Source organism: Diceros bicornis, chromosome 7 (assembly GCF_020826845.1).
Source record: "Diceros bicornis minor isolate mBicDic1 chromosome 7, mDicBic1.mat.cur, whole genome shotgun sequence".
Lineage (NCBI taxonomy): Eukaryota > Metazoa > Chordata > Mammalia > Perissodactyla > Rhinocerotidae > Diceros > Diceros bicornis.
In genome coordinates, this window is record NC_080746.1 from 54156323 (window position 1) to 54181694 (window position 25372).

General features: G+C 51.2%; 2 protein-coding genes across 6 annotated transcripts in view; one reads left to right on the forward strand and one right to left on the reverse strand.

The window, feature by feature from the left end:
* GDPD4 (glycerophosphodiester phosphodiesterase domain containing 4) overlaps positions 1–10344 on the forward strand; it is a 116420-nt gene extending 106076 nt beyond the window's left edge. For 2 of the 4 annotated variants that reach the window (XM_058545545.1, XM_058545542.1), the window contains 3 exons: positions 2274–2356; positions 3390–3442; positions 9569–10343. In XM_058545545.1, coding sequence (XP_058401528.1) covers positions 2274–2356; positions 3390–3442; positions 9569–9972 — 540 coding nt within the window. In that variant the 3' untranslated portion in view covers positions 9973–10343. Of the gene's footprint in view, positions 1–2273; positions 2357–3389; positions 3443–9568 lie in introns of all 4 variants that reach the window. The other 2 variants (XM_058545544.1, XM_058545543.1) reach the window with 2 other exon arrangements.
* A 126-nt stretch (positions 10345–10470) lies between these two features.
* The window catches only part of MYO7A (myosin VIIA), a 67877-nt gene continuing 52975 nt past the window's right edge, over positions 10471–25372 (reverse strand). For both annotated transcript variants that reach the window (XM_058545547.1, XM_058545546.1), the window contains exons 35-47: positions 24777–24901; positions 24181–24338; positions 23080–23233; positions 21677–21832; positions 21036–21141; positions 19767–19880; positions 18636–18723; positions 18348–18454; positions 15786–15971; positions 15228–15344; positions 13975–14058; positions 12931–13050; positions 10471–12314 (exon numbers count right to left, since the gene is read on the reverse strand). In XM_058545547.1, the coding sequence (XP_058401530.1) occupies positions 12225–12314; positions 12931–13050; positions 13975–14058; positions 15228–15344; positions 15786–15971; positions 18348–18454; positions 18636–18723; positions 19767–19880; positions 21036–21141; positions 21677–21832; positions 23080–23233; positions 24181–24338; positions 24777–24901 (1605 nt within the window). In that variant the 3' untranslated portion in view covers positions 10471–12224. The remainder of the gene's footprint in view (positions 12315–12930; positions 13051–13974; positions 14059–15227; positions 15345–15785; positions 15972–18347; positions 18455–18635; positions 18724–19766; positions 19881–21035; positions 21142–21676; positions 21833–23079; positions 23234–24180; positions 24339–24776; positions 24902–25372) is intronic.

Genomic DNA, 25372 nt, shown 5'->3' on the forward strand with positions numbered 1-25372 from the left:
CAAGCAGCCCACACTCTGGAGTTAGAATATGAAGATTCAAATCTTGGCTGTACTACTTACTGTGTGAACTTAGAAATGTTAGTTAACTTGTCAGTGCCTCAGTTTGTTTATTTGTAAATTGGGGATGGTAATAGTAGAATAGAACCACATTTATCCAACACAATCTGGTCTGATCATTGGTCTGTTAATTAAAAAAGTTGAAGTGGAGAATCATAAAAAAATGATATATGTCTATCAGCTTTTACTACTTAAAAAAAAACACCTAAAACTTAGTGGCTTAAAACAAACAAATATTTATTTGTCACATTCTGTATGATGGCTGAGTGGTTCCTCTGATCTGAGCCCACTTGGTTGGGCTGGATAAGTCTCGGATGGCCTTAGTCATATGTCGAGGGTCTTACTTGGGATTACTGGAGTCTCTCTTCCTCCATGAGTGTGGTCACTCATCCTCAAGGAGGCCAACTTGAGCATTTTCACCTGCTGGCATTGGGTTCCCGGCAGCAAAAGTCAAGACCCAGTGCACATGCACTTTTCAAGGTTCTTCTCGTGGGATATTTGCTGATGTTCCATTTGCCAAAGAAAATCAAGTGGCCAAGGCCAGATTCAAGGTGGCACAGGGGAGAAACAGACTTTACCTCCTCATGGGGAGGAAAAGCAAAGTCACATTGCATAGGGGCCTGCATTTTGGGAGGAATATTGTGGTCATTTTTGTAAACAATATAGCACACACATACCTCACACATTTTATTTTAATTTAAAATAAATAAATAAATAAATTAATTAATTAAAAGATCTTTGACATAGAGTCAAGGTCTTTTCTTTGAGGATACTTCAGCTGATTGAATTCTGTACCCTCTTGATTATTTAAACATCCAAATGAACCAGCTACGATTTCTAAGTTTTATTTCTTTAAAGCAGAGCAAGAACTTAAAATCATTGGGGAAAACAATCTGAATGAGGAATCCACTCAGATTTTTATAATCGTCCTACCCCCATCTCTCATAGTGTTTCACTTACACATAATTCACTTGCAGTTTATTTTTTAATGACCTATTCTGTCTTCATTGAGTTTTTCAAAGCATTGACTTAGTTTTCTTGAAAATGCCATACTTTTTTTTCACTCAGACTTTACAGATTTAGGTAGCATTTAATTATACTGCACGATTATAACAACAAGTACAAGTGTTCTAAGCCATGTGTGGAGCAAGAAAACTGATTCTTGGTGAACGTACAGCTCCCCTGATGGGCATCCTGGAGCAGACCGAGGTGTCAGTATGCTTCCCAGAGGGGACTAAAAGCCTCAGTTTAGTGGACATTGGTTAAGAGCTTCTACTGTACCTGCCTAGTAGGGCTGCTGTGAAGATTAGGTGTGAAAATACCCTTAAAGTGCTTAGAACACTTCCATAGCTCCTGTAAATGCTCATTAGTTGTTAGTTATTGTTATCACTATTGATCATTAGAGTTATTATTAGTATTACCATTCAGTCCAAGACAAGGCCTTGGGATAGGGTGGAAAATGGCATAAGAAAGAATAAAAAGTGCCAGCCCTGGAGTACAATTGAAGGGGGAACAATGGAGGTGAAAAGGGATGATCAAACCAGGGAATTATAAAACTCTCACAAGAGGACCCAGGAGATGGAGCTCTGAGAGATGAGTGATAGTGATATTCAGTCAAGGAGTGTGGAGAAGGGGGCATGTTGGGTAAGGGAGAATTATAATTTCGTCATACTTTGAAGCATGATGATTTAGAACAATGATTCCTAAATGCTAGTTCACAGACTAGTTGCTTTAGCATCACCTGGGGAGCTTTTTAAAAACGCAGAAATTCAAATTCCTGAGGTCTGTAGTGAGACGCAGGAACCTATATTACTAAAAGCTGCCCAGGTAGATTTGGATGCACAGCCAGGTGTGGGAAGCCATGAAAACATAGAGCACTGGAAGTCATGAAACTTGGGCTGTAGTCCTGGGTCCAGAATAGACTTGCTATATGACTTCTCTGGGACTGTCTCAGACCTCTGACTTGAGGGTCAAGGAAGGTGAAGGTTGTGCAGTGTTTTATCCCTTGTAGAGCCCCCAGCACATGTTAGGGGTGATTGTTAGGATAGCAGCTGGTACTCTCTCTGTTTGAGACCACAACATCAATCAAGATTCCTCCACTTGGTCTGCCACCCCTCCCCCAGCCCTGGCAGCAGAGCAAGGGACTTGGCCCATATGATCTAAAATCCCTTCTGACTGTAAAGTTCTTTAACTGTGGTTTGTTTTCTGTTTTACAGACACCAAGTTACTATATGTTCATGTGGCTTTTCTTGGATAGTGTTTCTGCAGTTTTCATTGTTGCCATATTTTATTTTCATTGGTAAGCATATATTTGTAATTTTAAATGAATTTTTTCCAAAATAAAAGTATAAGTGGTTCTTATGGAAAGTTGAGAGAAAACAGTGACACTCTTCCTGTAATCCCACATGGCAAATTCTCAGGAAGACAGGGTTTATAATCTGAACCTCTCATTTCTTGTCACGCTGCCTGCAGCTCCTTACGCCCCTTCCACCTCCTCAACACAAGACAATATTCTAAGGATGAAGACTCTCACTAAAGCTTAGTCAAAGCCTTTTACTACAGATTCAATGTGGATCAGTTGGGAGGGGACAGGGGTTGAAGGTTTTCCAGAACAAGTGCCTCCATCTTCCAACCTTCCATGAAACTGGATATAGCAGCACGCTGTGCAAAGAGCAAGTTCACAAACCAAGAAGCCTGGGGTTTAGCCCTGGCTTTGCCCCTTAGTTGCTGGGTGACCCTGGGAAAATCACTGCCCCTTTCCAGGCCATGGTCTTTTTATCTGCCCAAGAAAATGACATTTGAGAATCCTTGCAGAGCAAATGCTACAGGATTGCAAGGTTCGAGATGGGGGAGGGAACATCCTGGTAGAAGAATTTTAGCTACAGGAGACCGTGGTTGTTTAGACCTCATCATGCTTTTTTCTTCATTTGCGAGTTATCCTTTAAAGGGGGAAAGTACAAAGTGAGAATTTGCTTAAGTGAGAATTTTTTTTTTGTGAGGAGATCAGCCCTGTGCTAACATCTGCCAATCCTCCTCTTTTTTCGCTGAGGAAGACTGGCCCTGAGCTAACATCCGTGCCCATCCTCCTCCACTTTATATGGGACGCCGCCACAGCATGGCCTAACAAGCGGTGCCTCGGTGCGCGCCCGGGATCCGAACCGGCGAACCCCGGGCTATCGCAGCGGAGCACGCGCACTTAACCGCTTGCGTCACCGGGCCAGCCCTTAAGTGAGAATTTGACTGGATAATGTATCTTTTCTGCTCACTGCCTTGGATTATTGCCTTTTTTAGAAGAGGTCTGTGAGGCTCATTGATAGTCTGCTTCCTTCCAGGTGGAGAGAGAGCCAAAAAGAAAAATTCTTCGAAAGCACCAGCATTCGTACAGGTAAAGTCAGAGGCCTAGTTCACTCCTATCTCCTCATCCCTACCCATTGCCTCCAGGACACAGGGCCTGCTTTTCATGTCTCTGAGGGAGTCTGGGAAATTGGGGGGTGGGGACCAGGGAAAAGTTGAGAAGTGTAGGCTGGGCACAGATTCTGGAGGGCCCTTGACATCAGGCTTCATTTTGGACTTCATCCTCTAAACAGTGAGACCCCTTGGAAGATTTTGAACATGAGTGTTTATTTGTTCACCTGTTCATGTATTCATTCACCATAGTTATTGAATACCCACTTTGTGCCAGGCACTCTGAGAGGGGCTGAAGATAACTGAAAGCTCTCCCTGGAGGATGGTCCGAGAGAGGAGGGATGGCTCACAGAGAGCAGTGAGGAAGCAGGCAAAAGTAGAGCAGTCGACACCCTTGGACCAGGCACCTAGGTCCAGGACAGAGTAGCTGCCATGCCCATGAGGCTGACTGTTCTTTATGGGGCTCCAGTTGTGGGTGATATATGTTGGAGGGTGGAGGGAGAAAACTGCCGAGATCCTGGAATGCTGGACTCGAGTCTGGGCTCTGCATATAAGCACTCAGGAGATGGCAAATGAGTTTCAAACAAGGGATATTTCTACGTAAAGGGATGGAATAACAGAATAACTTATTACTCAGCAGAATAACTCAGGGGCTGAGGAAGTGAGATAGGCCCAGTAAAGGGAATAGAAGCTAGATTTTATTTTTGGGGAGGTTGTGGGGAGAATCACACAGTGAGTTACTGGTTTGGGAAGCCAAAGTCAAAGGGAAAACCAGTTAGGAGGCAGAGGACTGTGCAGTACATGATACAGTTTCCTTTCATAGCTCCTGGAGCCTTAAGTTGGTACAGTCACAAAATCATGAATTAATTTAACTTATTGTGGACAGTGGTGAAGATCCTCAGATGCCATGCACCAGCTGGCAGAGGGTTGAACTGATACAATACTTAGAGTTGCAGGAATGGATCCACTGGGACCATAAAAAAATAAATTCAGAAATTTGAATAAATTAAATTGAGGGCAGTAGTCTTTCCTACTATGAAACTGAAGGTTCAAACCAAGCTCACCCAAATCTCTTAAGGGGCAGAGAGATCTCAAGTAACTCTTGAGTTACATAGATTTTAAAAAGATAACTATTGGCTGTTAAGAAGTCTGAAGGCTGTATTCCAGCCACCTTACGATTTTCAGTAGTTGTGTTAATAAACTAGGGCTCCATACCAAAATACCACAGACTGGGTGGCTTAAACAACAGAAATTTATTTTCTCACAATTCTGGAGTCTAGAAGTCCAAGATCAATGTGTCAACAGGTTTGGTTTCTTCTGAGGCCTCTCTCCTTGGCTTGTAGATAGCCGCCTTCTTGCTGTGTCTTCACATAGCATTTTCTCTGTGCACACACGCACCCTCAGTGTCTCTCTGTGTCCAAACTGTCTCTTCTCCAGTCAGATTGCATTAGGGCCCACCCTAACAGCCTCATTTTAATCACCTTTTTAAAGGACCTATCTCCAAATATAGTCAGATTTTGAGGTACTGGGCGTTAGGGCTTCAACATGTGGGTTTGAGGGGCACACAATTCAGCCCATAACAGGAATCCAGCCAAGACATGAAAAGAACATGGAAATGGTTAGGAAAGCATGGAAGAGAGAGAAGTTTTGAAGGAAAATTCAAAGAACACTATGAATTTGGATGAATGAAGTGGCTATAATGTGTTAGAAAAAGTGCTTAGTTAACTTGACCTCAACTCCCCAACATGTTGAAATGATGATAAGAAAATAAGGTGAACAGAAAATAAATTAAGAATTTTTCCTGTTTTTAAGAGTTTTTAGTTGCCTGTTACCCAACCTAATTTTGCCTGATATAAGCAGAAAGAAAATGTATCAAAAGGCTGTTTGAGTACCTCCGAGAGACACCTAGAAGGTACAGGACCAAGTTTAGAATCAAGGAAGGAACAAGGAAGATTGCCAAGAAGCCAAAACCACAGGCCAGATCCATTCAGGTTAAGGAGAATAGAGCCTCGAACACTAAGCACACTGTCACATCTTGCACCACAGCCACCTCTAGGATGGGCATGTCTTGCTGTATCTGCTGATGCCACCAGATGGCATTGGTCCTCTTTATAGCTTTTGGATGGATTTTTCAGCATTTTACAGAAGTAAATCCTTTGTGTTCTGTCTCATATAGTTTCTTATGAATAGTCTAAAAAAAAAAAGTCTTCCATTTTCTTATCTTTGTTCCTCTACTTGTAATATGTTCTTTTTCTCTGACTGCTTTTTGAGATTGTTCCCTTTATTACTGGCTTTCAGTAATTTGATTATGGTTTACCTTGGTGTATATGAGTGTGTGTCTATCCTGCTTGGGGTTGCTGAACTTCTTAGATCAGAGTATAATTTTCATCAAATTGGATAAATTTCTAGTCTTTATTTTTACAAATATTTTTCTGCCCCTACCCTCTTTCTGGGATTCTAATGACATAGATGTTGCACAGTTTGATATTATCCCATAGGTTACTGAGACTCTGTTCATTTTTATTTTTAGCCTATTTAGTTTCTGTGCTTCATTTTGGATAGATTCTATTGCTGTATGTATTAGTTTCTTTATTGCTGTGTAACAAAGTACCACAAACCTAGCAGCTTAAAACAACGCAAATTTATCATCTCACAGTTTCTGTGGGCCAGGGGTCCAGGCATGGGTTAGCTGGGTCCTCTGCTTAGAGTCTCACAAGTTTAAAATCAAGGTGTTGGCCTGGGCTGCAATCTCATCTGAGACTTAGAGTCCTTTTCCAAGCTCACTGATTGTTCATAGGATTTAGTTCCTTTCAGTTGTAGGATTGAAGTAGTCCCTGTTTTCTTGATCACTGTTGGTAGGGCTTTGCTCTGAGCTCCTTGAGTTCACTTTCATGTCCTAACTATATGACCCTCTCACAACATGGCAGCTTACTTCTTCAAAGCCAGCAGGCAAATATCTCTTATAGCAGATGGATTTGGGAAAAAGACAATAAAGAAAGAAAAATAACAGACAAAACATACAGAAAACAAGTTGAAACATGGTAGTCATAAATCCAACCATTTTATTAATTACATTAAATGTAAATGGACCAAATACCCAAATCAAAAGTAGAGATTGTCAGACTGGATAGAAAAAAGCAAGACCCAACCATATGCCATCTACAAAAGAAATCCTTAAAATAAAAAGAACAAATAGATTAAAAGTGAAAGGATGGGAAAATGATATGCCATGCAAAACAATAAGCATTAGAAATAATATCTGAAAAAATATACTTCAAAACATGGAATGTTACTAGAAACAAAGATTTCATAATGATGAAAAGGTCAGTGTATCAGGAAGGCATTATAATTATAACTGTGTGTATACTTAATAACAGAGCTTCAAAACACATGAAACAAAAACTGAAAGAGAGAAATCACTGTTGGAGATTTTAACATTCCTCTCTCAGTACCTGAAATAACAACTAAACACACAAAAAATACAGTCAGAAAGGATATAGAAGTCTGGACAACACTTTCAGCCACCTTGACCTGACTGACATGAAATAGTATATCCAACAACTCAGAATATACAATATTTTCAAGTGTGCATGGCATATTTGCCAAAATAGACCACATGACAAGCTATAAAACAAGTCTCAATAAATAAATTTCAAAAGACTGAAATCTTAAAGCATGTTCTGTGAACACAATATAATTAAATTAATGTTTATTAATAAAATATCTAGATAAGACTCTGAATGCTGGAAATTAATATATTTTTAAACATCCCATTGATCAAGGGATAAATCACATGGGAAATTTAGAAAATATTTTTAAATGATAATGCATATACAACAGCAAAATTTGTGGGATACAGCTAAAGTAGAACTTAGAGGGAAATCTGTAACTTTAAATGTTAGAAGGAAGAAAGGTTTAAGATTGATTAAGTTTCTACCTTAAGAGCCTAAAAAAAAGGAGTAAATTTTTCCCCAAGTAAAAGGGAAGAAATAATAAAGATAGCAGGAATCAATGAAATAGAAAAGCCACAAACAATAGAGCAAACGTTAATTCTTTGAAAAGTGAAAAGTTAGTTCTTTGAAAAAATTAATAAAATTGATAAACTCTTAGCAAGATGAGAGAGAGATTGCCAATATGACGAATGATGAATGAAAGAGGGACTATTTCTCCAGATCCTAGACATAAAAAGGAAAATTATGAACGATTTTGTGTCATTAAATTGGACAACTTGAAGTAGCCAAATTCCTTGAAATATACAACTTACCAGAACTGAGAGAAGAAATAGAAATTTTTAATAACTCACTGTCTATCAGAATCAAATTCATATATCAAAAATCTCACCACAAAGAAAAGTCCAGGCCCAAAAAGTTTCATTGGTTAATCAAATATTTAAGAAATAATACTAATCTTATACCAGCTCAGAAAAAAAGAAGAGGAAGGAACACTTCCCAGTTGATTTTTTGAGACCAGCAATACTCTCATATAAAACCTGAAAAAGACATTACAAGAACTAAATTTACAGATCAATATCATTCATGAACTTAGACATAAAAATCCTTAACAAAATCATAGCAAATTGAATCCATCAGTATATAAAAAGGATAACACATCATGAGCAAGTGGAGTTTATCCCAGTACTGCAAGATGGATATATCATTTGAAAATTAACATAATTCACCATATTAACAAAATAAAGTAGAAAAAGCATACTGACAAAAGTCAACACCCATTTATGATAAAAGCTCTGGGCAAACTAGGAATAGAATGAAACTCCCTCAATCTGATGGAAGACATTTACAAAAACCCTAATCAGCCAGTATGATTTTTAATGGGGAAACAATGAATATTCTCCCTCTAAGATCAGAAATAAGGCAAGGGTATCTGCTCTCACCTCTTGTATTCAGCATTGTACTGGAGATCCTAGCCAGTTTACTAAGATAAGTAACAGATATAAAGGAAGAAATAAAACTCCTGATTTGCAGATGTGATTATTTACATTAAAAAATCCTAAAGAATCAAACAACAAACCAACCTACTGGAACTAATAAGTGAGTTAAGCAGTGTCTCAGAATACAAAGTCAATATACAGAAAAATCAATTGTATGTCTATATATTAGCAATGACTATATACTTAAATTTAAATGGCATCACTTACAACAGCATGAAAACATAAGAATAAATTTAAGGCAAATGTTGCAAGCCCTTTCAAAGAAGATATATGATTGGTCACTGAAAACTACAAAAGTTGACTGAGGCAAAGTAGACCCAAATAAATGGAGCAATATACCACACTCATGGATTAGAAAACCTAATGTCGTGGATATTAGTTGTCATGGAATTTACCCACAAATTCAGATCAAGTGCAATAAAAATCCCCTCCCTCCTGTGAAGCTGACAAAAATGAAGCTCACATGTACAGCTGTTTCTTCAAGATTGAAATTACACTCAGGGCAAAAATAACTGAGTTCTGGGCTTACTTCTTTGGGGATTCTCACTTTCTTTTAGATTTTGGCCCCACAGTTCCCTACCACATTGTAAATGCTTAGATAAATTTAAGATGTTTTCTTCGTTTTGTATATTATCCAGTTTTTAATTTGTCTCGAGTCAATTTCCTAGCTCCATTACTGGAAGAAGCCTCCATCATCTATTTTTTCTATCAGATAAAAATTATTGTTTTGAGCACTTACTGTGTGACAGACACTTCTGAGCACTGTATATGCAGTGGCAAGCAAGACAAAGTCTCTGCCTTTATAAAAAGCCCCTACTCTAATTGAAGATGTGTTCATTTTTCTATTCAAACTGATTTGGAAGCAATGGTTGTGAAATGCATGAACTTTAAGCAAATGTCAGTCTCTGCCTTCTGAGGGCTTCCATGGTGAGCTAGAACCTCACACAATAGACTCAAACTCCAGCACCATGCTGAATTGGAGGACCATAATAAAGTCTGCACAAAGTCTGGGGTAGGGAAAGAAGTAGGGGGAAGGAACCTGAGATGGTAACTAAGGGACTAACATTTTAAAGATGACTAGGATTTCACCACATGACCGGCAAAGATTGGAGAAGTGACAGTTGAGGAATCTGTGTTTTTGTCTTTTCTATCCCTCAGGTACTCAGAGCCACCAAAGGGGGAGAAGTAAGAATGCAGGGGCATCGGTTATATCCAGAGAGCCGCCCCCCCGAGTTAGGGAAAGCCCCTGGACTCTAGGAGCCCTCTCCCCGGCTTTAACGAAGAGCCTGAGGAGAAACCCAGGCCCTCAGCAGTTTTCAGCAGTCCCCGAGGAGGAAGCCAGCAAACCACTGACGCCTGCCATAGATGACGTCAGACAACCAGTGCCCACTCAGAAGGACTCTGAACCCATCCAAGAACCCACCAGGGATGCTACCAGAGAGGCCACCCTGGAAACTGCATTGCCTGACTTGCAGGGGAATGAACCAACAATTTCTTCCATAGAGGTCCCTCATTCTGAAACACAACCCAAAAAGACCCCTAGTGTTGAATCCTCCCAATAATCATCTTTTATGATGTTTTCCACCACATCCAGCATGTCCTCCTCCTTTGGGCTGTCTTCAAGAATAATTAGCCACATCTTGCTCCCTCCTTCCTCTTCCTTTCTGTGCCTAAGGGTGGTGATGGTGGGGGTGGTCAAGAAAGGGCACAGAAGAGCCACTGAGGCTCTCAGGAGAGCCAGTCTTGTCTAGCCTTTCCTTCAAGCATGCATTTCAAGGGGATGGCCAAGGGAAAAACAGTTGTGGTCTTGGAGCTGGAGCTGGTTCTCTGGATGTTAGCGGGTTTGTCTCATCCTAACCCTTCATAGTGTTCCCTGCTACAGGCGTGGCTGTGGTGAACATCAGCATGTAAACAAAGGCAACCTCTCAGGAACCATAAGGTCAATGGTGTATTCTTTGGACCCCTCTGTGATTACTCAGGCTGACAAAGACTAGGGGATGAGTGCAAAGTGATGCCATCGTGAGTCAGAGAATGAGAGCTGGCGTGGGCATGAGTCAGGGGCAGAGATCTCATCCCACAAGCACATTCTGTGATCTAGCATGCAGTGCTTGTTAATGGCTGATGCCCCAATGGGATGATGGGCATAATCCCAAGCCCACCCAATAGCCTTTGGCCTTGAAGGGAAACTAGAGCTTAGAACAAGCATCTGGAGCCCCTTCTGTCTGGGAGCCCAATGTTAGAAGCAGTGAATTGAGTTCCACTATGTGACCTTCACCTAGTCACACTCCTTCTCTGGGCCTCAGTATCCCCATCTGTCTGATGATGGTATAGAGGCAGACTACCACAGCACCTTTCTTCTGGCTCAGATTTCTCCTGGGCTGACTGTGGAGTCATATAAGCATTGGTGGGGCAGGGCTGTCTCAGACATCCACATTATCATTGCAGAAAGCAGGGCTATCTGATTTGGGACCTCCATTTCCACAACCAACCCCTCCACCTCCCACACAGGCAGCTGGGGAGAACAGGAAGAGCGCTCCCTGTGAAGTGCTGGGCACCTAGATGCAGAGGGCCCCAGACACTTGAGTGTGTGAGGGCAAGCAGGACTTGGTTCTGCTGAGGTATCAGGGGGTCCTTGAGGGCAGATCACAAACACACCCACCTCAAGGGGATTCTTCACTGTTACTTCTCTCGGCACTCATCCCAGCCACAGCCCATTAGGATGCCCCACTCCCAAATCACACCTTTGCTGTCTGAAGCCCCCACCCCCAGACCTGTCCAGTTCATGGCCAAACTTGGTTGTTCCATCCTGGTCACAAAGTAACATTTTACAGACACCCACTGACATGAGGATTTAACCCAAGGCAGCATTGTTCTTTGGGTTCTTGGAGGTTTCTTGAAGAGCCAAGGAGATGTTTCTGGCAGGATTCAAGGGCCACTCTGGCTCCACTGGCCCTATTTAAGGCCCAGAAGCTGGTCTAGATCCCCAACCCATGCACACTTAGGTCCCCACCTCCCAGGCTGCCGTCCAGCATTTCCCCAACCTGCCCTGGTCCCAGCCAGTGCCTCTGTGCCCCTTTCAAGCACACCTTAGGCTCAGGCACCCAAACCCAGACTAGCTTGGCCCTGCAGACACAGACCAAGGAGATAGTTACACAGGCCACTTTCCCACAGGACCCTGTCCTGGCCCCACACACTCTCCCCCTCCCTCTCCCTTCCCCCAGCAAAGACACTGGAGGGCCAGAAGATGAACCATGCTTTATGTCCTGAGGTGATCAGAGGAGACTTGAGCAGGGGCTCAGCACTCACACTGCAATCTATCAAAATGGTCTGTCTCCCTCACCCCAGCTGAGGAGCCTGGACTCAGGGGAATTATGCCAGCCCGTTAGGTTTTAGAATATTATTCTTCGTTTGCTTGGTGTGGTTTCATTGTTCTCAGTATGGAGAACTAGGCTGTCCTCTTGACTCCCTGTCCCAGTGGTGCCCAGAAAGTCAAAGGCGGTCACATGGTAGGGCTGGTCTGAGACAAGAAAGGCATCCAAGGAGCACAGGCTCTTACAACTGGGAAGGCCACAGCAAGCCAGGAGAAAACCAACCCGGGGCCTCAGGAGTGGAAGGAGGGGAGTCCTGCATCCCAGCGGAGCCGCCTCACTGGAAGAAGGGCCAGAGGCCCAGTTGGTGCGGTCAGTGGTGGCCGGCTGGCCCAGCCTCCCCGCCTGGATGGCAAAAGTCTTCCCCAGCTGCAGTTGTAGCTGATGAGCCTAAGCCAGCTGCTGCCTAGAGAGCAGGCACGGGGCCAGCGCCACCTCCCCACTGTTCACTTGCCAGCCCTGGAGCCCCGCTGTTTGCTCATGGCCGTGAGCATCTGGCTAATATAGGAAGTCAGGAGGTCATCCATCTTGTAGCCCTGGAAACGGTGGCAAGAAGATAAACAGAGCACAAAGTGGGACAGGGCTCAGACCCACTCAGACCCAGAAGACAGCTCCCAGGAAACTCAGTAGTGGGCAGAACCCTGGACAAAGGCCAATCCTGTTCCACTCTGGACTCAATCTCCCCAGCTGCACAGTTGAAGCGTTGGATTCATCCATCCAGATGTCTAGGTTCTAAGCTGTTATGACCCCACATTAAGGCCCTAGCTTGTGGGTCCCTCACATCCTGGATGCCCACCTCCAGGAGCGACTCTATAGGCCCTACCAGTTAAGCTATGCCTTAGAAGTTGAGCTCAGTCCAGGAGGCCTCATTGCTAATGGTTCTGCTGTTGAAATCAGGGGCTAAAGGCTCAATCCCCAGACACTGAAAGCACTCAAACAATCATTACTGAATGAGGGGTTTGTTCCTCAGCCTCAGATTAAGCCCCTTCCCCAGACCTAAGCTGAGCCTCAAACTGACCTGACCTTGGCCCCAGCCTGACCCTTGGTCCTGACCCCAGGCCAAGCTGCACGCCCCTCATGTTTGTTCCAGGGCCTGGGCAGATGGCTGCAGTTGCAGGGGAGCCCGCCAGGCCCGGAAGGAAGAGCTCTCACCAGCGACGTCTCACAGAGCAGCTTGCTCCCGCGCACCAGGTTTCCAATGGTGATGTGGAAGTAGGTGTTGCCGCTGCTCCAGTTGGAGATCTTGGTGAAGGGGTGAGTGGTCAGGATGTCCTGGGGCAGCAGAGAGAAGCTGCACAGCCTGGACGCTCGGCCTCACTCCCCTCAACCCCGGCCCGCAGACACCACCCCACACAAAAGGCCCCGGGCCCTCAGACGAGAAAAGGAGCAGAAGGGTGGAGGCCAGCTGTGCCGTGGAGCTGTGGAGGGAGGCAGGTGCCTTCCCCCTCTGTGCTTTGGCTGGGATCAGCTGGTGGGACACCGAAAGGAGTCCAGGAGGCTGCTGGGTATGTGGGGCCGGAATTGGAAATTTGGGAGGCCTAAAGGAACTGAAATTGTGTTCCTGGAGGAGACAGTCCAGGGGGAGTCTGAGAAGACAAGAAGACAGGACAGGGCCTTAGGGAAACAATATGGATGGGCTGGGTAGAGAAGAAGCCCACAAAAGTGTCTGAGAGGAATGACCGAGAGAGATGAGAAAAACCAGGCAAGTGCGGCACACGAAGCCAAGAGGAAGATGGGGGTCACTGGCACCCTTTGCTAATGGTCCTGTTGTACCCCTCCTGTGTAAGTGGCAGGACTGTGCTTCCTGGGCCCCTGGGGGGGACTGCTCTGGCCCATAAATCAGAGCAGCACTTTCCCCAGCACAGCCTGCCATCCTGACGAATACGGACAGAGAGCACTTTGGAAGGAGGGAGCCGGGTGGTGGTGTCCGAGAATGCCGAAAGGCCAAGTACTAAAAAGAGCTCACTGGGTTTAGTAGCGAGGTGTTTGCTAGTAGCTAGGAGAGCAGTCTTGATAGAGCAGATGAGGGGTAAGGAAGTAGACACAGCAAACACAGCCAGCCTCTCAGGATGTGGCCAAGAGGGCAGATGGGGTGAGGATGGTGGCTGGCAGGGGCTTATGGGGTTGAGTCTGGGGGCCTTGGTGAGAGGTGCAGACAGAGAAGCCTGCCTGGCCCCTCTTCCTGTCATTGCTCACCTTGGTTCTGGGATCGATGAGGCTGACCCCATACTTGTTGATGGCAATTAAGAGGATTTCGGGGAAGTTTGGCTCTGTAGTTTGCTAGTAAAGAAAGTCAGAAACCATCAGATGCGGGCTCCAGAGAGGGAAAAGCTGTGTGCGTTTGGGGCAGGAATGAAGCCGCCCCCAGCTAGGATTAAGTCGACCTCTCCTGCTGTGACCCAGTGCCAGGGGAGCAGCGGTGCTGGATGCCCTGCCACGACCTCATGGTTTCCACCTCTGCTGGGCCCTCAGAGCCACCCCAAGTCCCCTCATGAGTCCCCAAATGACCCCTTCTCCCATTCTTCCCAGCAGCAGTTTCTTCCCTTCTCTCCTGCTTGTCTAGGAGTCTCTGCTGTCTCCTCTCTCTCAGCCTAAATGTCTCTCATCTTTAAAAATCCTCCTTGAACCCTGCACCTGCCTCCAGCTACCTACCTACTTCTCTTCCTTGCACAGCCAGGCTTCTCAAAAGGCTTCCTAGCCTACATGTGTAACAAGGCCACCTCCTCCTCTCCATCCTGACCTATCCCCTCACCCTCTCACACCAGCCTCTTCACCATTCTCCTGCCTCTGCTGGTGCCCCTCAGATCCACTCCCAATCCTGCCGTCGGAGTGGGCTTCAGGCCGCACCATCCCTGTTCAAAACCCTCCAAACCTAGCTGCCACCTGCAGGTGGAAACCCGACCCCCTCACCTGCTCGCCAACCTGCCTCTCACCGCTGTCTGCTCACCTCACACCCTCTGCCCATCCACACTCAACTGCCTGCACGTCCTGCCCAGGCCTGAGCGCTCACACCTGTGAGTCTTTGCTCATCCTAGGCCCTCTGCTAGGAACACTCTCCCCAGGGTCTCCCTGGAAAGCTCAAATGTGGCTTCCTCCAGGAAGCTTCCTCAGCCTTCACAGTCTGGGTGGGCCTTCTAGGCTCTGCCACCTCAATGAGGGCTACCCACTGTCACAGCACAGACCATCCCCCATTACTCTGATCTGTTTACACATCTGCTTCCCCTGCCAGGCTGAGCTTCTGGTCCCTCTGTGTCCCAGGACTGAGGCCAGGGCTCAGCATCAGCAGAGACGCCTAGCTAGGACAAGGTTGAGGTGCTCCTCTCCTTTCCTTGCCAGAGCAGGTGGCAGAGGCCATCACTGTCTCCCACAGTCCTGGGGAGGAGTCTCTGGCCTTCTCGTCCCCACTCCTCACCCCCTTCCTTCTCTCCGAGAAGCCACTCCCGACATACCTTCACCTCGAAGAAGGCTGAGCCAAAGGTGGGCCACTTGAAGATGAGCTTCAGGAAGGCCAGCTTGGCCTCCTCCTTGGACTTCCCTGCGTGCTTGTTGAAGTAGGCGACGATGGACTGCAGGGGGAGATGGGTCTGAGTCCTCTCCCCTGCCACTCCCGCCCCATCTGCACTGTCGGCAGCTGTCACAGGCCCTGGAGGGCCAGGCGGAGGATGCGGGTCCTGGAGGCCATGAGGGCCCCCCCTTATCCCAGTTAATGGACTCGTGACCTCCCTGCCCTCACCCAGGCAAGCAGGCCGGAGAGTATCAAGTAAAATCAGGTCACCATGGTAACCAGGACAGGGCGAATTACTGCCAAGTGGCCTGCTGAATCCTTTGCCTGGAGGACTGGAGACTAAAGCAGGTGGAAGGGAGAATGGGAGGGAGACCTTATCACATACAGGGGCCACGAGAGATACTTACCCGGGCTGCTGGCCAGCACCTGCCCCCTTGACCCCGGGGGCGCCCAGAGACCCATTCGGGGGAGCCCCTCTTCCTGCCGCCTCCCTCATGCTCACCCGCTTCCAGTCGTCAGGTGAGATCTGCCGGATGAGGTCCTGGGGCACCAGCTCCCGTAGCAGCTTGGGGATACTGGGGAAGTAGGACTTGTCCTCCTCGAACTTGACCCTGTAGATCAGCGCCCCCAGCTGCAGCACCTCCTCTCGCGTGCACTTATGGTAGCCCCGGAGATACTTGGGCAACTCCTGCCAGAGACAGGTCACAGGCGTGGAGGGACCTGGAGGAAGGTCCCTGCACCCCGAGGCCGAGTCTACTGCCTCACTCCACCTTTAGGCCCACCCACTTCTCCAGCCTCAGCTGACCCTGCTCCCTGAGGGGAGATGGCACAGTGCAGGGAAACAGCAGTTGTGCCTACACAGATGCAGCACATTACGGTTGGAAAGCAGAGCCATGCATGAATAACAATCCAGGGAGGTGAGCAGCCTGGTTTCAAAGCTGAAGAAACTCAGCTGGTGAACCTGAGCCTGGTCCACACCCCTAACCTCCTGGGCCTGTTCTTCCTTGGGAAAAGCTTCTCAGGCTGGCCTCCCCACATTGTGTCCCCTTGAGACCGGCTGGTTCATCAGCAGCACCGGCCCCTTCCCCACCTTGAACTTCCAGACCCAGAACCAGAGAAACTGCAGATGAGGAGGGGACCAAAAGCAAAGATGAAGCCTCTAAAGGGCCAGCGCTGCCCACAGGCTCCTGGAGCCTTACAGCTGTCTTATCCACTATGTGAAGTGTAGGGAAACTGAGGCTGGCCTGAGGACACACTGCAGGTCAGAAACATGAGTCAATTATTTTCCACCCATGTTTTCATCTCCTCACCCATCTATCTTCCCATTCACCTACCCATCCACCCACCTATCTCCCCATCCACACATCCATCTACCTACCCACCCACATGGGTCTGCCTGCCCACATCCATTTCCCCATTTGTCCATCCATCCACCCACCCACTCTCCTACCCACCTACCCAGTCACCCATCCACCCACCAATATCCACCCACAAATTCATTCACCATCCTTCCTTCCACCCATCCATTCACTGAGCCATCAATTCACCCATTCACCCATCCATCAAGCCAACAAAGTCTATTGAGCATGTAGTATGAGCCAGGCCCTTTGAGCAACAACATATACACTCACTACTCTCATAGAACTTGTAGTCAAGGCAAGAACAGATGTTAATCAGCACACCAAATCAATGTATAATTACAATCCTTGAAGGAATTGTTCTCAGCGCCTTGAGAGCATAAAACAAGGTAACCTGATCTAGTCTCGGGCTCAGGGAAGACTTCCCTTAAGACAAGACAATTGAGTTGAGCTTTCAAAGCTCAGTAGGTGAGGGGAAGAATGGAGGGAAGAGCACCCCAGAAGAGAGAACATCAGGAAGGCCCTGTTGCAACACCGACAATTTGAAAAAATGTAGTTGGAGTGAACTAAGCAAAGGCTGCTGGGTACATGACAAGACAGCAGAAGTAGGTAGTGGCACTGCCAGGCAGGGCCACAGTCAGGACTTGGGGTTCCACCCTAAGAGCAACGGGAAGCCACTGAGAGGATCTGGAAAGCCTGATGACCACCCTGTGGAGAATGGATTGAAGGGGGACAAGAACAGACGGGGGAGATCAGGGGAACGGTTACTGGCTGCATCCAGAAGAGAGAAGACGGTGGGCTGACCCAAGTTGGTAGGGGTGGTGATGGAGAGACATGGATGGACTTCAGAGATATTCAGAAGGTAAAGTTGTCAGCTGAAAGAGGGGGACAGGGGAGAGGAGAGAGAGGGAGAGGTCAAGTGGCGCGGGTCTCTGCTTTGGGGGAACTGGTGCGTTGACAGTGCCACTCACTAAATGGGCGACATGGATTGAGGCAGGTGGGGGGTGCAATCCCAGGGTTGAACGAGGGCAGCCCTCTGACTCCCAGGCCAGGGGTCCCTCTACCATGGCAGCCGCCATCCCCTGCCACCACCCTTCCTGCACCCTGGTTTGTCTTTCCCATAGAATGGTAAACAGGCTAGCCCAGAAAAGATCACTGAGTTTGCAGTCACCAACACCTGGAATCAAATCCCTGTGATCCTAACTACATCACTTGATCTCTCCGAGTCTCAGTTTCTCCCTCTGTAAAATGGGAACAACATGTCTACTTCTTGGGGTTGGTTGCGAGGACAAAGGAGTGAAAAGTGCCAGACACATAATAGAGGCTCGACATGTGAGCCTTCCTCCTGGCCTTCCCCAGGCACATGCCTGAGCTGGAAAACGTTCATAGACTCACACTGAGGCCTCAGATATACCCAGGGGTAGCAAGACAATCTCGAATTCCGAGGACAGCCCCTCACGAAGGGAAGGGCCTGCACAAGTGGGGCCTGGGAGCTCAGAAGACACGAGCAAGCCCCTGGGGGCTGGAGGGGTAGGAAGGAGAAGGACTGAGGTGGGGCCACTCCCAGTGGTCCCAGCAGGAATCTCTTCAGGCTGTTACAGGCCCTCCTCTGGCAAGGACAGCAGGTGTCTGCTTTCACAGTCAAAGCAGAGCAAGGCCGGCAGCGCATGGAGGCGCCAGCAGCGGAGAGGCGCCAGGCAGCCCACCTGGTAATAGTGGAAGATGGAATCGGCCATGGGGTCCTTCCCGGGCACCGTGGAGGTCCACAGCTTCTTCATGAAGAACACCTGGTAGGTGAGCGAGGGCACGATTCCTGTGGCAGAGGGCGGTCGGTCACCCAGAGGGTCCCAGCACAGAGGGCTGCCCACGCCCCGCACCAGCCCGGGGGCACGCCCTAGCTCAGGTCCCACCCAGGCGGCCCCACAGTACAGCCCTGAGCCAGCACCTGCCCTGCTCCAGGCCTCAGGGGATCCCAGGACCCAGCCTCACGTTACCATCCTTGACGGGCCGTGCTTTCTTTATCCAGTCCGTCAGGTGCCGAACAAAGTCGAAGAAGAAGTCATTCTCCGGGACGCTGATGACCTAGGGATGTGGCCATTCCAGTGCACTCATTTTAATTCAGGCAACACTGACCTTTCTGACTTTCCCACCCTAGGCCTTCCTGGTGGCCCCTTCTGCAGCAAGACTCCCCCTCACAGCCAGGAGGGGGGTCCGTGTATCAGCCCCCAGCCCCCACTGTGTCTGTTGAGTGTCTCCAGAACCCAGCCCAATCCTGCCCAGAGTGATGGTCATTCCATTCAGTCTTTCAGCAAAGACCCACTGAACACTGCCCTGGGCCCGGGAAAAGGCCGAGAATGAGGCCCAGTCCCTGCCTTGGATGTTCTCTGGCATCCACGTCCTCCTCTCGCAGGCTCTGAGCGCCCCTGAGTCCAGGACCTCCCTGAGATCACCTCTGGGTCCCCAGTGTCTGGCACAGGGACAGTCATGAAGGGAGGAGACAGGAATGGATACACAGGGAACTGTGAGCAAGCAACAGGAGAGAGCACTTGATCTGCCTGAGATGGTCAGGGAAACCTTCCCACGAGAAGGGGCTTTAAAGGAGGGCCTTTGACCCCCGTGAGCAGAGAAGTGGGGAAGGGCGATGTGGGATGGGCAAGGGCCTGTGCTTGGAGTCAGATCTACCTGGATCTGAGTCCCTGCTGTGTGACCTTGGAGAATTTACTTAACCTTTCTGAGCCCAGGTTTGTGATCTACTAGGTGGGGATAATCACCCTCCCTTCAGGGGTTATTTCAAGGGTAATTGGCCTCAGCATGGTAGCTGAGGGACCAGTCAAATCAAATCTGGACAGTACACGTGTGTTGGGGAGGGTGAGGAGCCTGGTGTGTCCAGAACATAGAGTGCCACATGGCTGCCAAGAGGTCCGGGCCATACTGTGTACTGCCTCCAAGGAGAGGGATTTAGGGGGCTGGTACACATCTCGCCGCATGCGAGAGTACCTCTCTCTCTCCCCCTCCCTCCTCGTGTGTCCCTCCCCTGCTGTCCCACGAGCTCCTATGGCCCCAGCCAATTTCCCAACAGACAGACCAACAGCAGGCAGACAGACAGCCAATGACCCACCACCCACCTTGTCTGCAATTTTGACAAAGAGGCTGAAGCCCTCGGAGGACTTGAGGAGCAGCCGGGCGGCGATGCTCTGGCAGAAGTCCTTGGCCTTGGTGCTGGATTCCACCTCGAAGGCCTGGGGGAGGGCACTGGCTTGGCTCCGGCAGGGCCTCTCCCGGGGCCTCTGGGGTCCCTCTGGCTGTGCCTCCCACTAGATGGAGCCCCCTCCCGTGCCAGACACCATGCCTCCGAGAGGGCTTCCCCGAGGGCCCAGAGCTGGGATGCTGTTTAAGAAAAGGAAGAAGCAACTCCCATCCTGATGCTCCCAGATCTTGCCCTCCCCGGCCCTCCACTGGGACTCAGGGGACTCAGCCGTGGCCTGCGGGGTCCTGGACCTGGCTGTACAAGCATGAGTGATGGCCGAGGCCAAGGGAGCACGGACGGACGGGGTGATTGGAAGGAGAGACTGGAGGAAGAAGAAAGCAATTACAGAAAGGGGAGGAGAAAAGGGAGAGGGATCGAGAGTCTGGGGAGGTTTAGATGGGGGAGGAGTGTGACACGGGGCGGGGTGCTGCTCCATGTAACCTTCCCCAGAAGGGATAGCAAAGGATTTTAGGAAGTTTCTCTGTCCTGTGACTGGAATCCTATCGTGGCATTTCTGAGTCTCTAGTCTCTAGCCAAGTTTTAAAACTGCTTTTCAAACGGAACGTTTTGATGTTGGGCTCGTTTGTCTGAACAACGTGCTGTGCTGAGATGGGGCGGAGAGTGAGATGAGGAGGCAGCTGACCAAATGGACGCAACAGGAGGACAGACGGGACCCCTGGACAGGGGACCGGGGGGAGGGGACCTGCAGTCAGGTCAGGTGAGAGGAAGGAAGGGGTCTGCAGGAGATTGGGCTCAGGGTGATGGCAGAGGCCTGGGGCTGGGGGCAGACGGGCCTGTGCCCAGGAAGAAAGCTGGCATCAGGGAGGTGGCCCCAGCACGGAGCTCAGCTCAGAGGGAGAGAGCACTTTTCTCCAAGGCAGAGCCTCCTCCGAGGGGTCAGGGGAGGAACCACCTTCTCAAGTAAGCTGCTTCAGGAAGAGGGGACCAGAACCAGGAACCCGCCCCCTCATCCCCCTGTGGAGTCTGTGGTCTCTTGACTGAGCCCTGACTCCACTGACAGGTAGGAGGACAATGCGGGGGGCAAATGTGGGATGGCAGGGGAGAGGCCTCAGGGCTGCTCCCTGTGTCCCCAAGGGAGCCTGGTCCTTCAGGGGCATCTGTGGACCAAGAAGCCGGTGGCCCTCACCTCGTCAGTGTCGTCAGGAAAGTAGACCTTGTGGAAAATCTGGGTGGTTTTGTGCTGGATGGCCTCCACCTCCACCAGGTGCGGGGGGTACTTCCGGGACCCATTTCTGAAAACCAGGGGAGGGAGAGGGAGGCAAAGTCAGGAGCCAGCAGGTTCATGGGGCCGTGGGGAGTGGGGAACAGAGGGAACTTTGGAGACAGACCCTGGTTCTGATGCTCGTCCACCACTTCCTACCAGGTGAGTCACTTAACCTCTCAGAGCCTCGAGTTCCTCATCTGGAGAATGGGACGATACTAGTACCCACTGCATAGGGCTGTGGAGGGGACGGAAGGAAGTGAAGGATGCCAGCAGGCTGTGCAGAGCATGAAGCGCGGCCCAGGTGTCTGCCTCCTCAGCAGACCTGAAGGGAGGAGCCTAGCCCTTCTGAGCAGCCAGACTCTCAGACTGTGTCCAGGCGGGCACTGGGCGCTGCAACCTTCGTCTACCTGGGAGCTGTGGTACCCGAGGGACGGGTCCCCACTGCTGTGTGGTCACGGCCTCATCCCCAAGGGACCCATCCCACAAGCCTGGTGGCCAGGGCCCAGCCCAGCACGTGCCCCCAGCCCAGTGCCCACTGCCCCTGACCGGGGACACTGCCCTACCTCAGGGCTTTCTGGAGCCGCTGCAGGCAGTCGACGGCCAGGGGGCAGTGCTTGCGGGACTGCAGGAAGCGCTGCACGTGGGGCAGGAGGATGGTGCTGGGCGGGAAGAGGCCCGTGCACAGCCAGAGCAGCTCCCAGCCCCGCTCCTCGCTGTACCTGGAGGAGGAGGGGCGGGGTCCAGCAGGGGCGCCATGGGCCAATCGCAGGGGCCTGCGCAGCCCCCACAGACCGACCTGAGCTCCCCCGGGGGCCACGCACCCCTCGGCTCCTCCCTACAGCAGCACCTGCCTGCGCTGGCCCCCACCCCTGTCTAGGGACCAATGCGGACCCACCTCCCTGACAGCCAGATCCCATTAGTGCTACTCGAGGTGTGGTCAGCCACCCCACGTGGGCCACACGGTTACCAGTCCCTGCTGAGATGATGGGCTAGTGCCAGAATGAAAATCAACTATGTCACCAAGACTGTTTGGTTCAGCCAAGATTTTATTTTAAAGCAAGACTTTCCTGTGAAGGAAGCAGCATGATCTCTATTCTGGCAGAAGCTCTAACTCATTTATTCTTTGAGTAGCACTGAGTTCGACCAGCCCCTGGGCTCCCTCAGGCACGACTCTGAGCTCCCTGGGCCTGACAGGAGGGAAGCTTTGAGGGCTTCTAGGAGGTGGTGGCATTTGATCTAGGCTTTGAAGGATGAGGCAAATTCTGATAAGCAAAAGTAGTGAAAAGTTTTCCTGGCTGTGGGCACAGCATGTACAGAGGTTTAGCGGTGTGAAAAGATGTGATATATGGTTTGATGGTGGAGTTGTGTTAAGAGATGCAGAGAGTGACAAAGCTGGGGAGGGAGTTGGGGGTCTAGGCGTAAACGGAGAGGGTGGGGCTTCTCTCCGGCTCTGAGACTAGCGTGTGCCTGACTTCCACTCTGTCTCAGCCTGGCCCAGCAGGGGAGAAGGCAACGCCCTCTGGGGCCCAGCTCCCCAGCCCTTGAGAGTGTTCAGCCAGAGCTTCCGACTGACAGCAGCTCCCCCGAGCCAGGGATGGGCCCTCTGCTCCTGAGCCGAGCCCGTGGGCAGAAGCTAGTGGGGGCTGGGGAGGGGGGTTGGAGGAGGCTCAGGCAGGGAGGGGCAGGAGGTCAGGAGGAACCAGGGCTGTGAACTCAGAGGACAGACTCAGAGGGCGCGGCCACCACCTCTCGGGTTTTGACCGGCTTTCCTTGGGCCTTCGGGGCAGAGCGAGGACTGCGGGGCCTGGGGCAGCTCCCCGCTCTGAGGGAGGCAGGGCCGCTCCCAGGCGGAGCCAGCTGCTGCCCAGAGGGGTGCGCTCCCCGTCACGCTGGTGGAGGCCCTCTAAGATCCCCTTCCACTGTGAGCACAGGGGGCACCCCCTCGCCGGCCCACCGCCCTGCTCACCGGATGTGGTTGTCGGTCAGCTGCTTCAGGATCTGCACATACGCCTCGTCCTTGAGGGGCTCGGCCCTCAGGGCGCCCTCGAAGATCTGGTCGGTGAGCTCGTTGACGGAGCGCGTCCTCTTGGACGGGTAGTCGCCCATGTACTTGAGCACGGGTGGGGGCCGTCAAGGAAAGGCCTGTGGCCGATGGCGGAGCCCTGGCCCGGGACAGGGTGGGCCTCCCCGGATCACCGGGCCCTAGGCCTCAGGCTACTTAGGACGTGGGCGTGATCTGCCCACCCTGCTGTCCACGCCCACCGCCCACCCTCCCTCCTCAACTCCGCTGGCCTCCACTCACCAGCCGTCCTGCCTCAGGCCCCAACCCCACATGCAAAGTCCTCACAGCAACCAGGACGGACTTCCTAAATCACAAGTCTGACCATGCCACCCCCTGCCCAGCGGTTCCCCATGGCCTTAGGACACAGTCCAAGCTTCTTAAGGGCTGGGGACCCCTTCAGCAGTTAGCCCAGGACTGCCTATTCCCTTCTTCAACTCTGCCTTCCAGCTGTGCTGAATTATTTTGTGCCCCCGAAACAGCCCTGCTCTGCCCCTCAGGGCCTTTGTACATGCTGTTCCCTCTATCTGGAACATCCTCACCTATCTCCCCTTTGCTTGGCTAAGGCCTACTCAGTCTTCAGGTCTCAGCCTAAATACCACTTTCTCCAGGAAGCCCTCCCTGCCCTCCTCCAAGGCCACGTCAGGTCACTGTGCCACCGAGACCCATCACAGCACTGACACGCAGACAGTCCGCGTGTCTCCCCTCTTAACTGTAAGCACCATGAAGCCTGGGACCGGGTCTGGTCACTGCTGGGTCTCCATGCCGGGCCCAGCACATGTCAACCAAAGGACAGGGTCAGAGGAGACAGTGGGTGAGGCAGCCCCTCGCACACCGTAAGGTGCCGGGCACATGGACGGAGCCTCCACTGACATGCCCTCCACACCTGTCCAGGCCCCAGCTGGGCCCCCCAGAGGGAAGCCGGTGTCTAGATGAAAACCCTAGGGCCCGGGCCCCGCCCCGCCCCGGGGTCCCTCCCTGTGGCGCCCGCCCCGAGGGCGCGGATATCGATGAAGGCCATGCAGGCCTCTTGCGAGAGCGCCTCGCTGCCCAGGATCTTCTTGAGCAGCGCCTGCTTGAGCGGCTCCCGCGTGTGGCTCCACAGCCGGTCCTTGCCGCGGGCCTTGGACACCATCACGCGGCTCAGCGTGTGCTTGGGCGGGGGCCTGCGCGGCGCGGGGGACGGTCGTCACTGGCCCTGAGGTAGGGGGGCCCCACCCCATCCCGCCCTGTGCCCAGGCTGAGGGTAGGGAACAGGCCCGCTGTCCCTGCGGCGCCGTGAGCCCTGCGGAGGTCACCAGCGCCCCCTGGGCTTTCTCAGCTAGAAAACGGCGAGTCAACCCGGCCGTGCCCGGCCGGCCCTGGCATGTGCCGCCCACAGCACACCTCCACCCGGTCACCCTCACGGCTCAGCTCAGACGCCACCGCCCCCGGGAGGCTCCCCTCTGTCCCCAGCAGCCGTCACAACGCTGGGCCGCAGAATCACAGCTGCCTGGTTCTGTGCCTGCCTCCCCACCAGGACAGGCAGCCCAGAGCCACGCCACGCGGCCACCAGAGGGCAGCAGAGCCCGCGGCCCCGCCCTGGCCTCCTCCCTCCCCCGCACCTGAAGTAGTCGTAGGAAAACTCCTCCAGCGTGTAGGGCTTGGCGCGCGCCTCGGGCTCCGCCGCTCGCAGCTGCAAGAGCCGGATGACGTCCTGCCGCTGGGCGGGCGTCATGGTGACCAGGGCCTAGGGGCCGAGGCAGGGGCTGAGCTCAGCTCCCGCCGGGGGTCCCTGGGATCCACATGCGGAAGCCGAGCCTTCCAGACTGGGGCTGGAGGAGACCCTCCGTGGAGGTGGGATGCCCCATTCTGACCCTGGGGCCCCTCTCCTCCTTGGGATCTCTCAAGTTACCGCGGCCACCATCATGCTGGGCTCAAGGCCTTCCCTCGGTGCCCTGCGTCTGAGCCAGGCTGGGTCAGTCAGAAAGCCTGGACGAGGCGGGGCACACGATGTGAGAGCTACCTGGTCAACCGAGCCTGGCTCAGGAGCTGCCTGGAAGGCTGGGCCCCGAGTCCTCAGCGCTGCGCTCAGGGGGCTCCAGAAGAACCAGGGCCTCCCTTCCCAGCTCTGCCCTCACCTCCCTTTCAGACAGTGCAAGGTGAAGCCTGCCTGCCCAAGGCCACTCTCCGCCCATCCCCCACCCCCTGGCATTTCCTG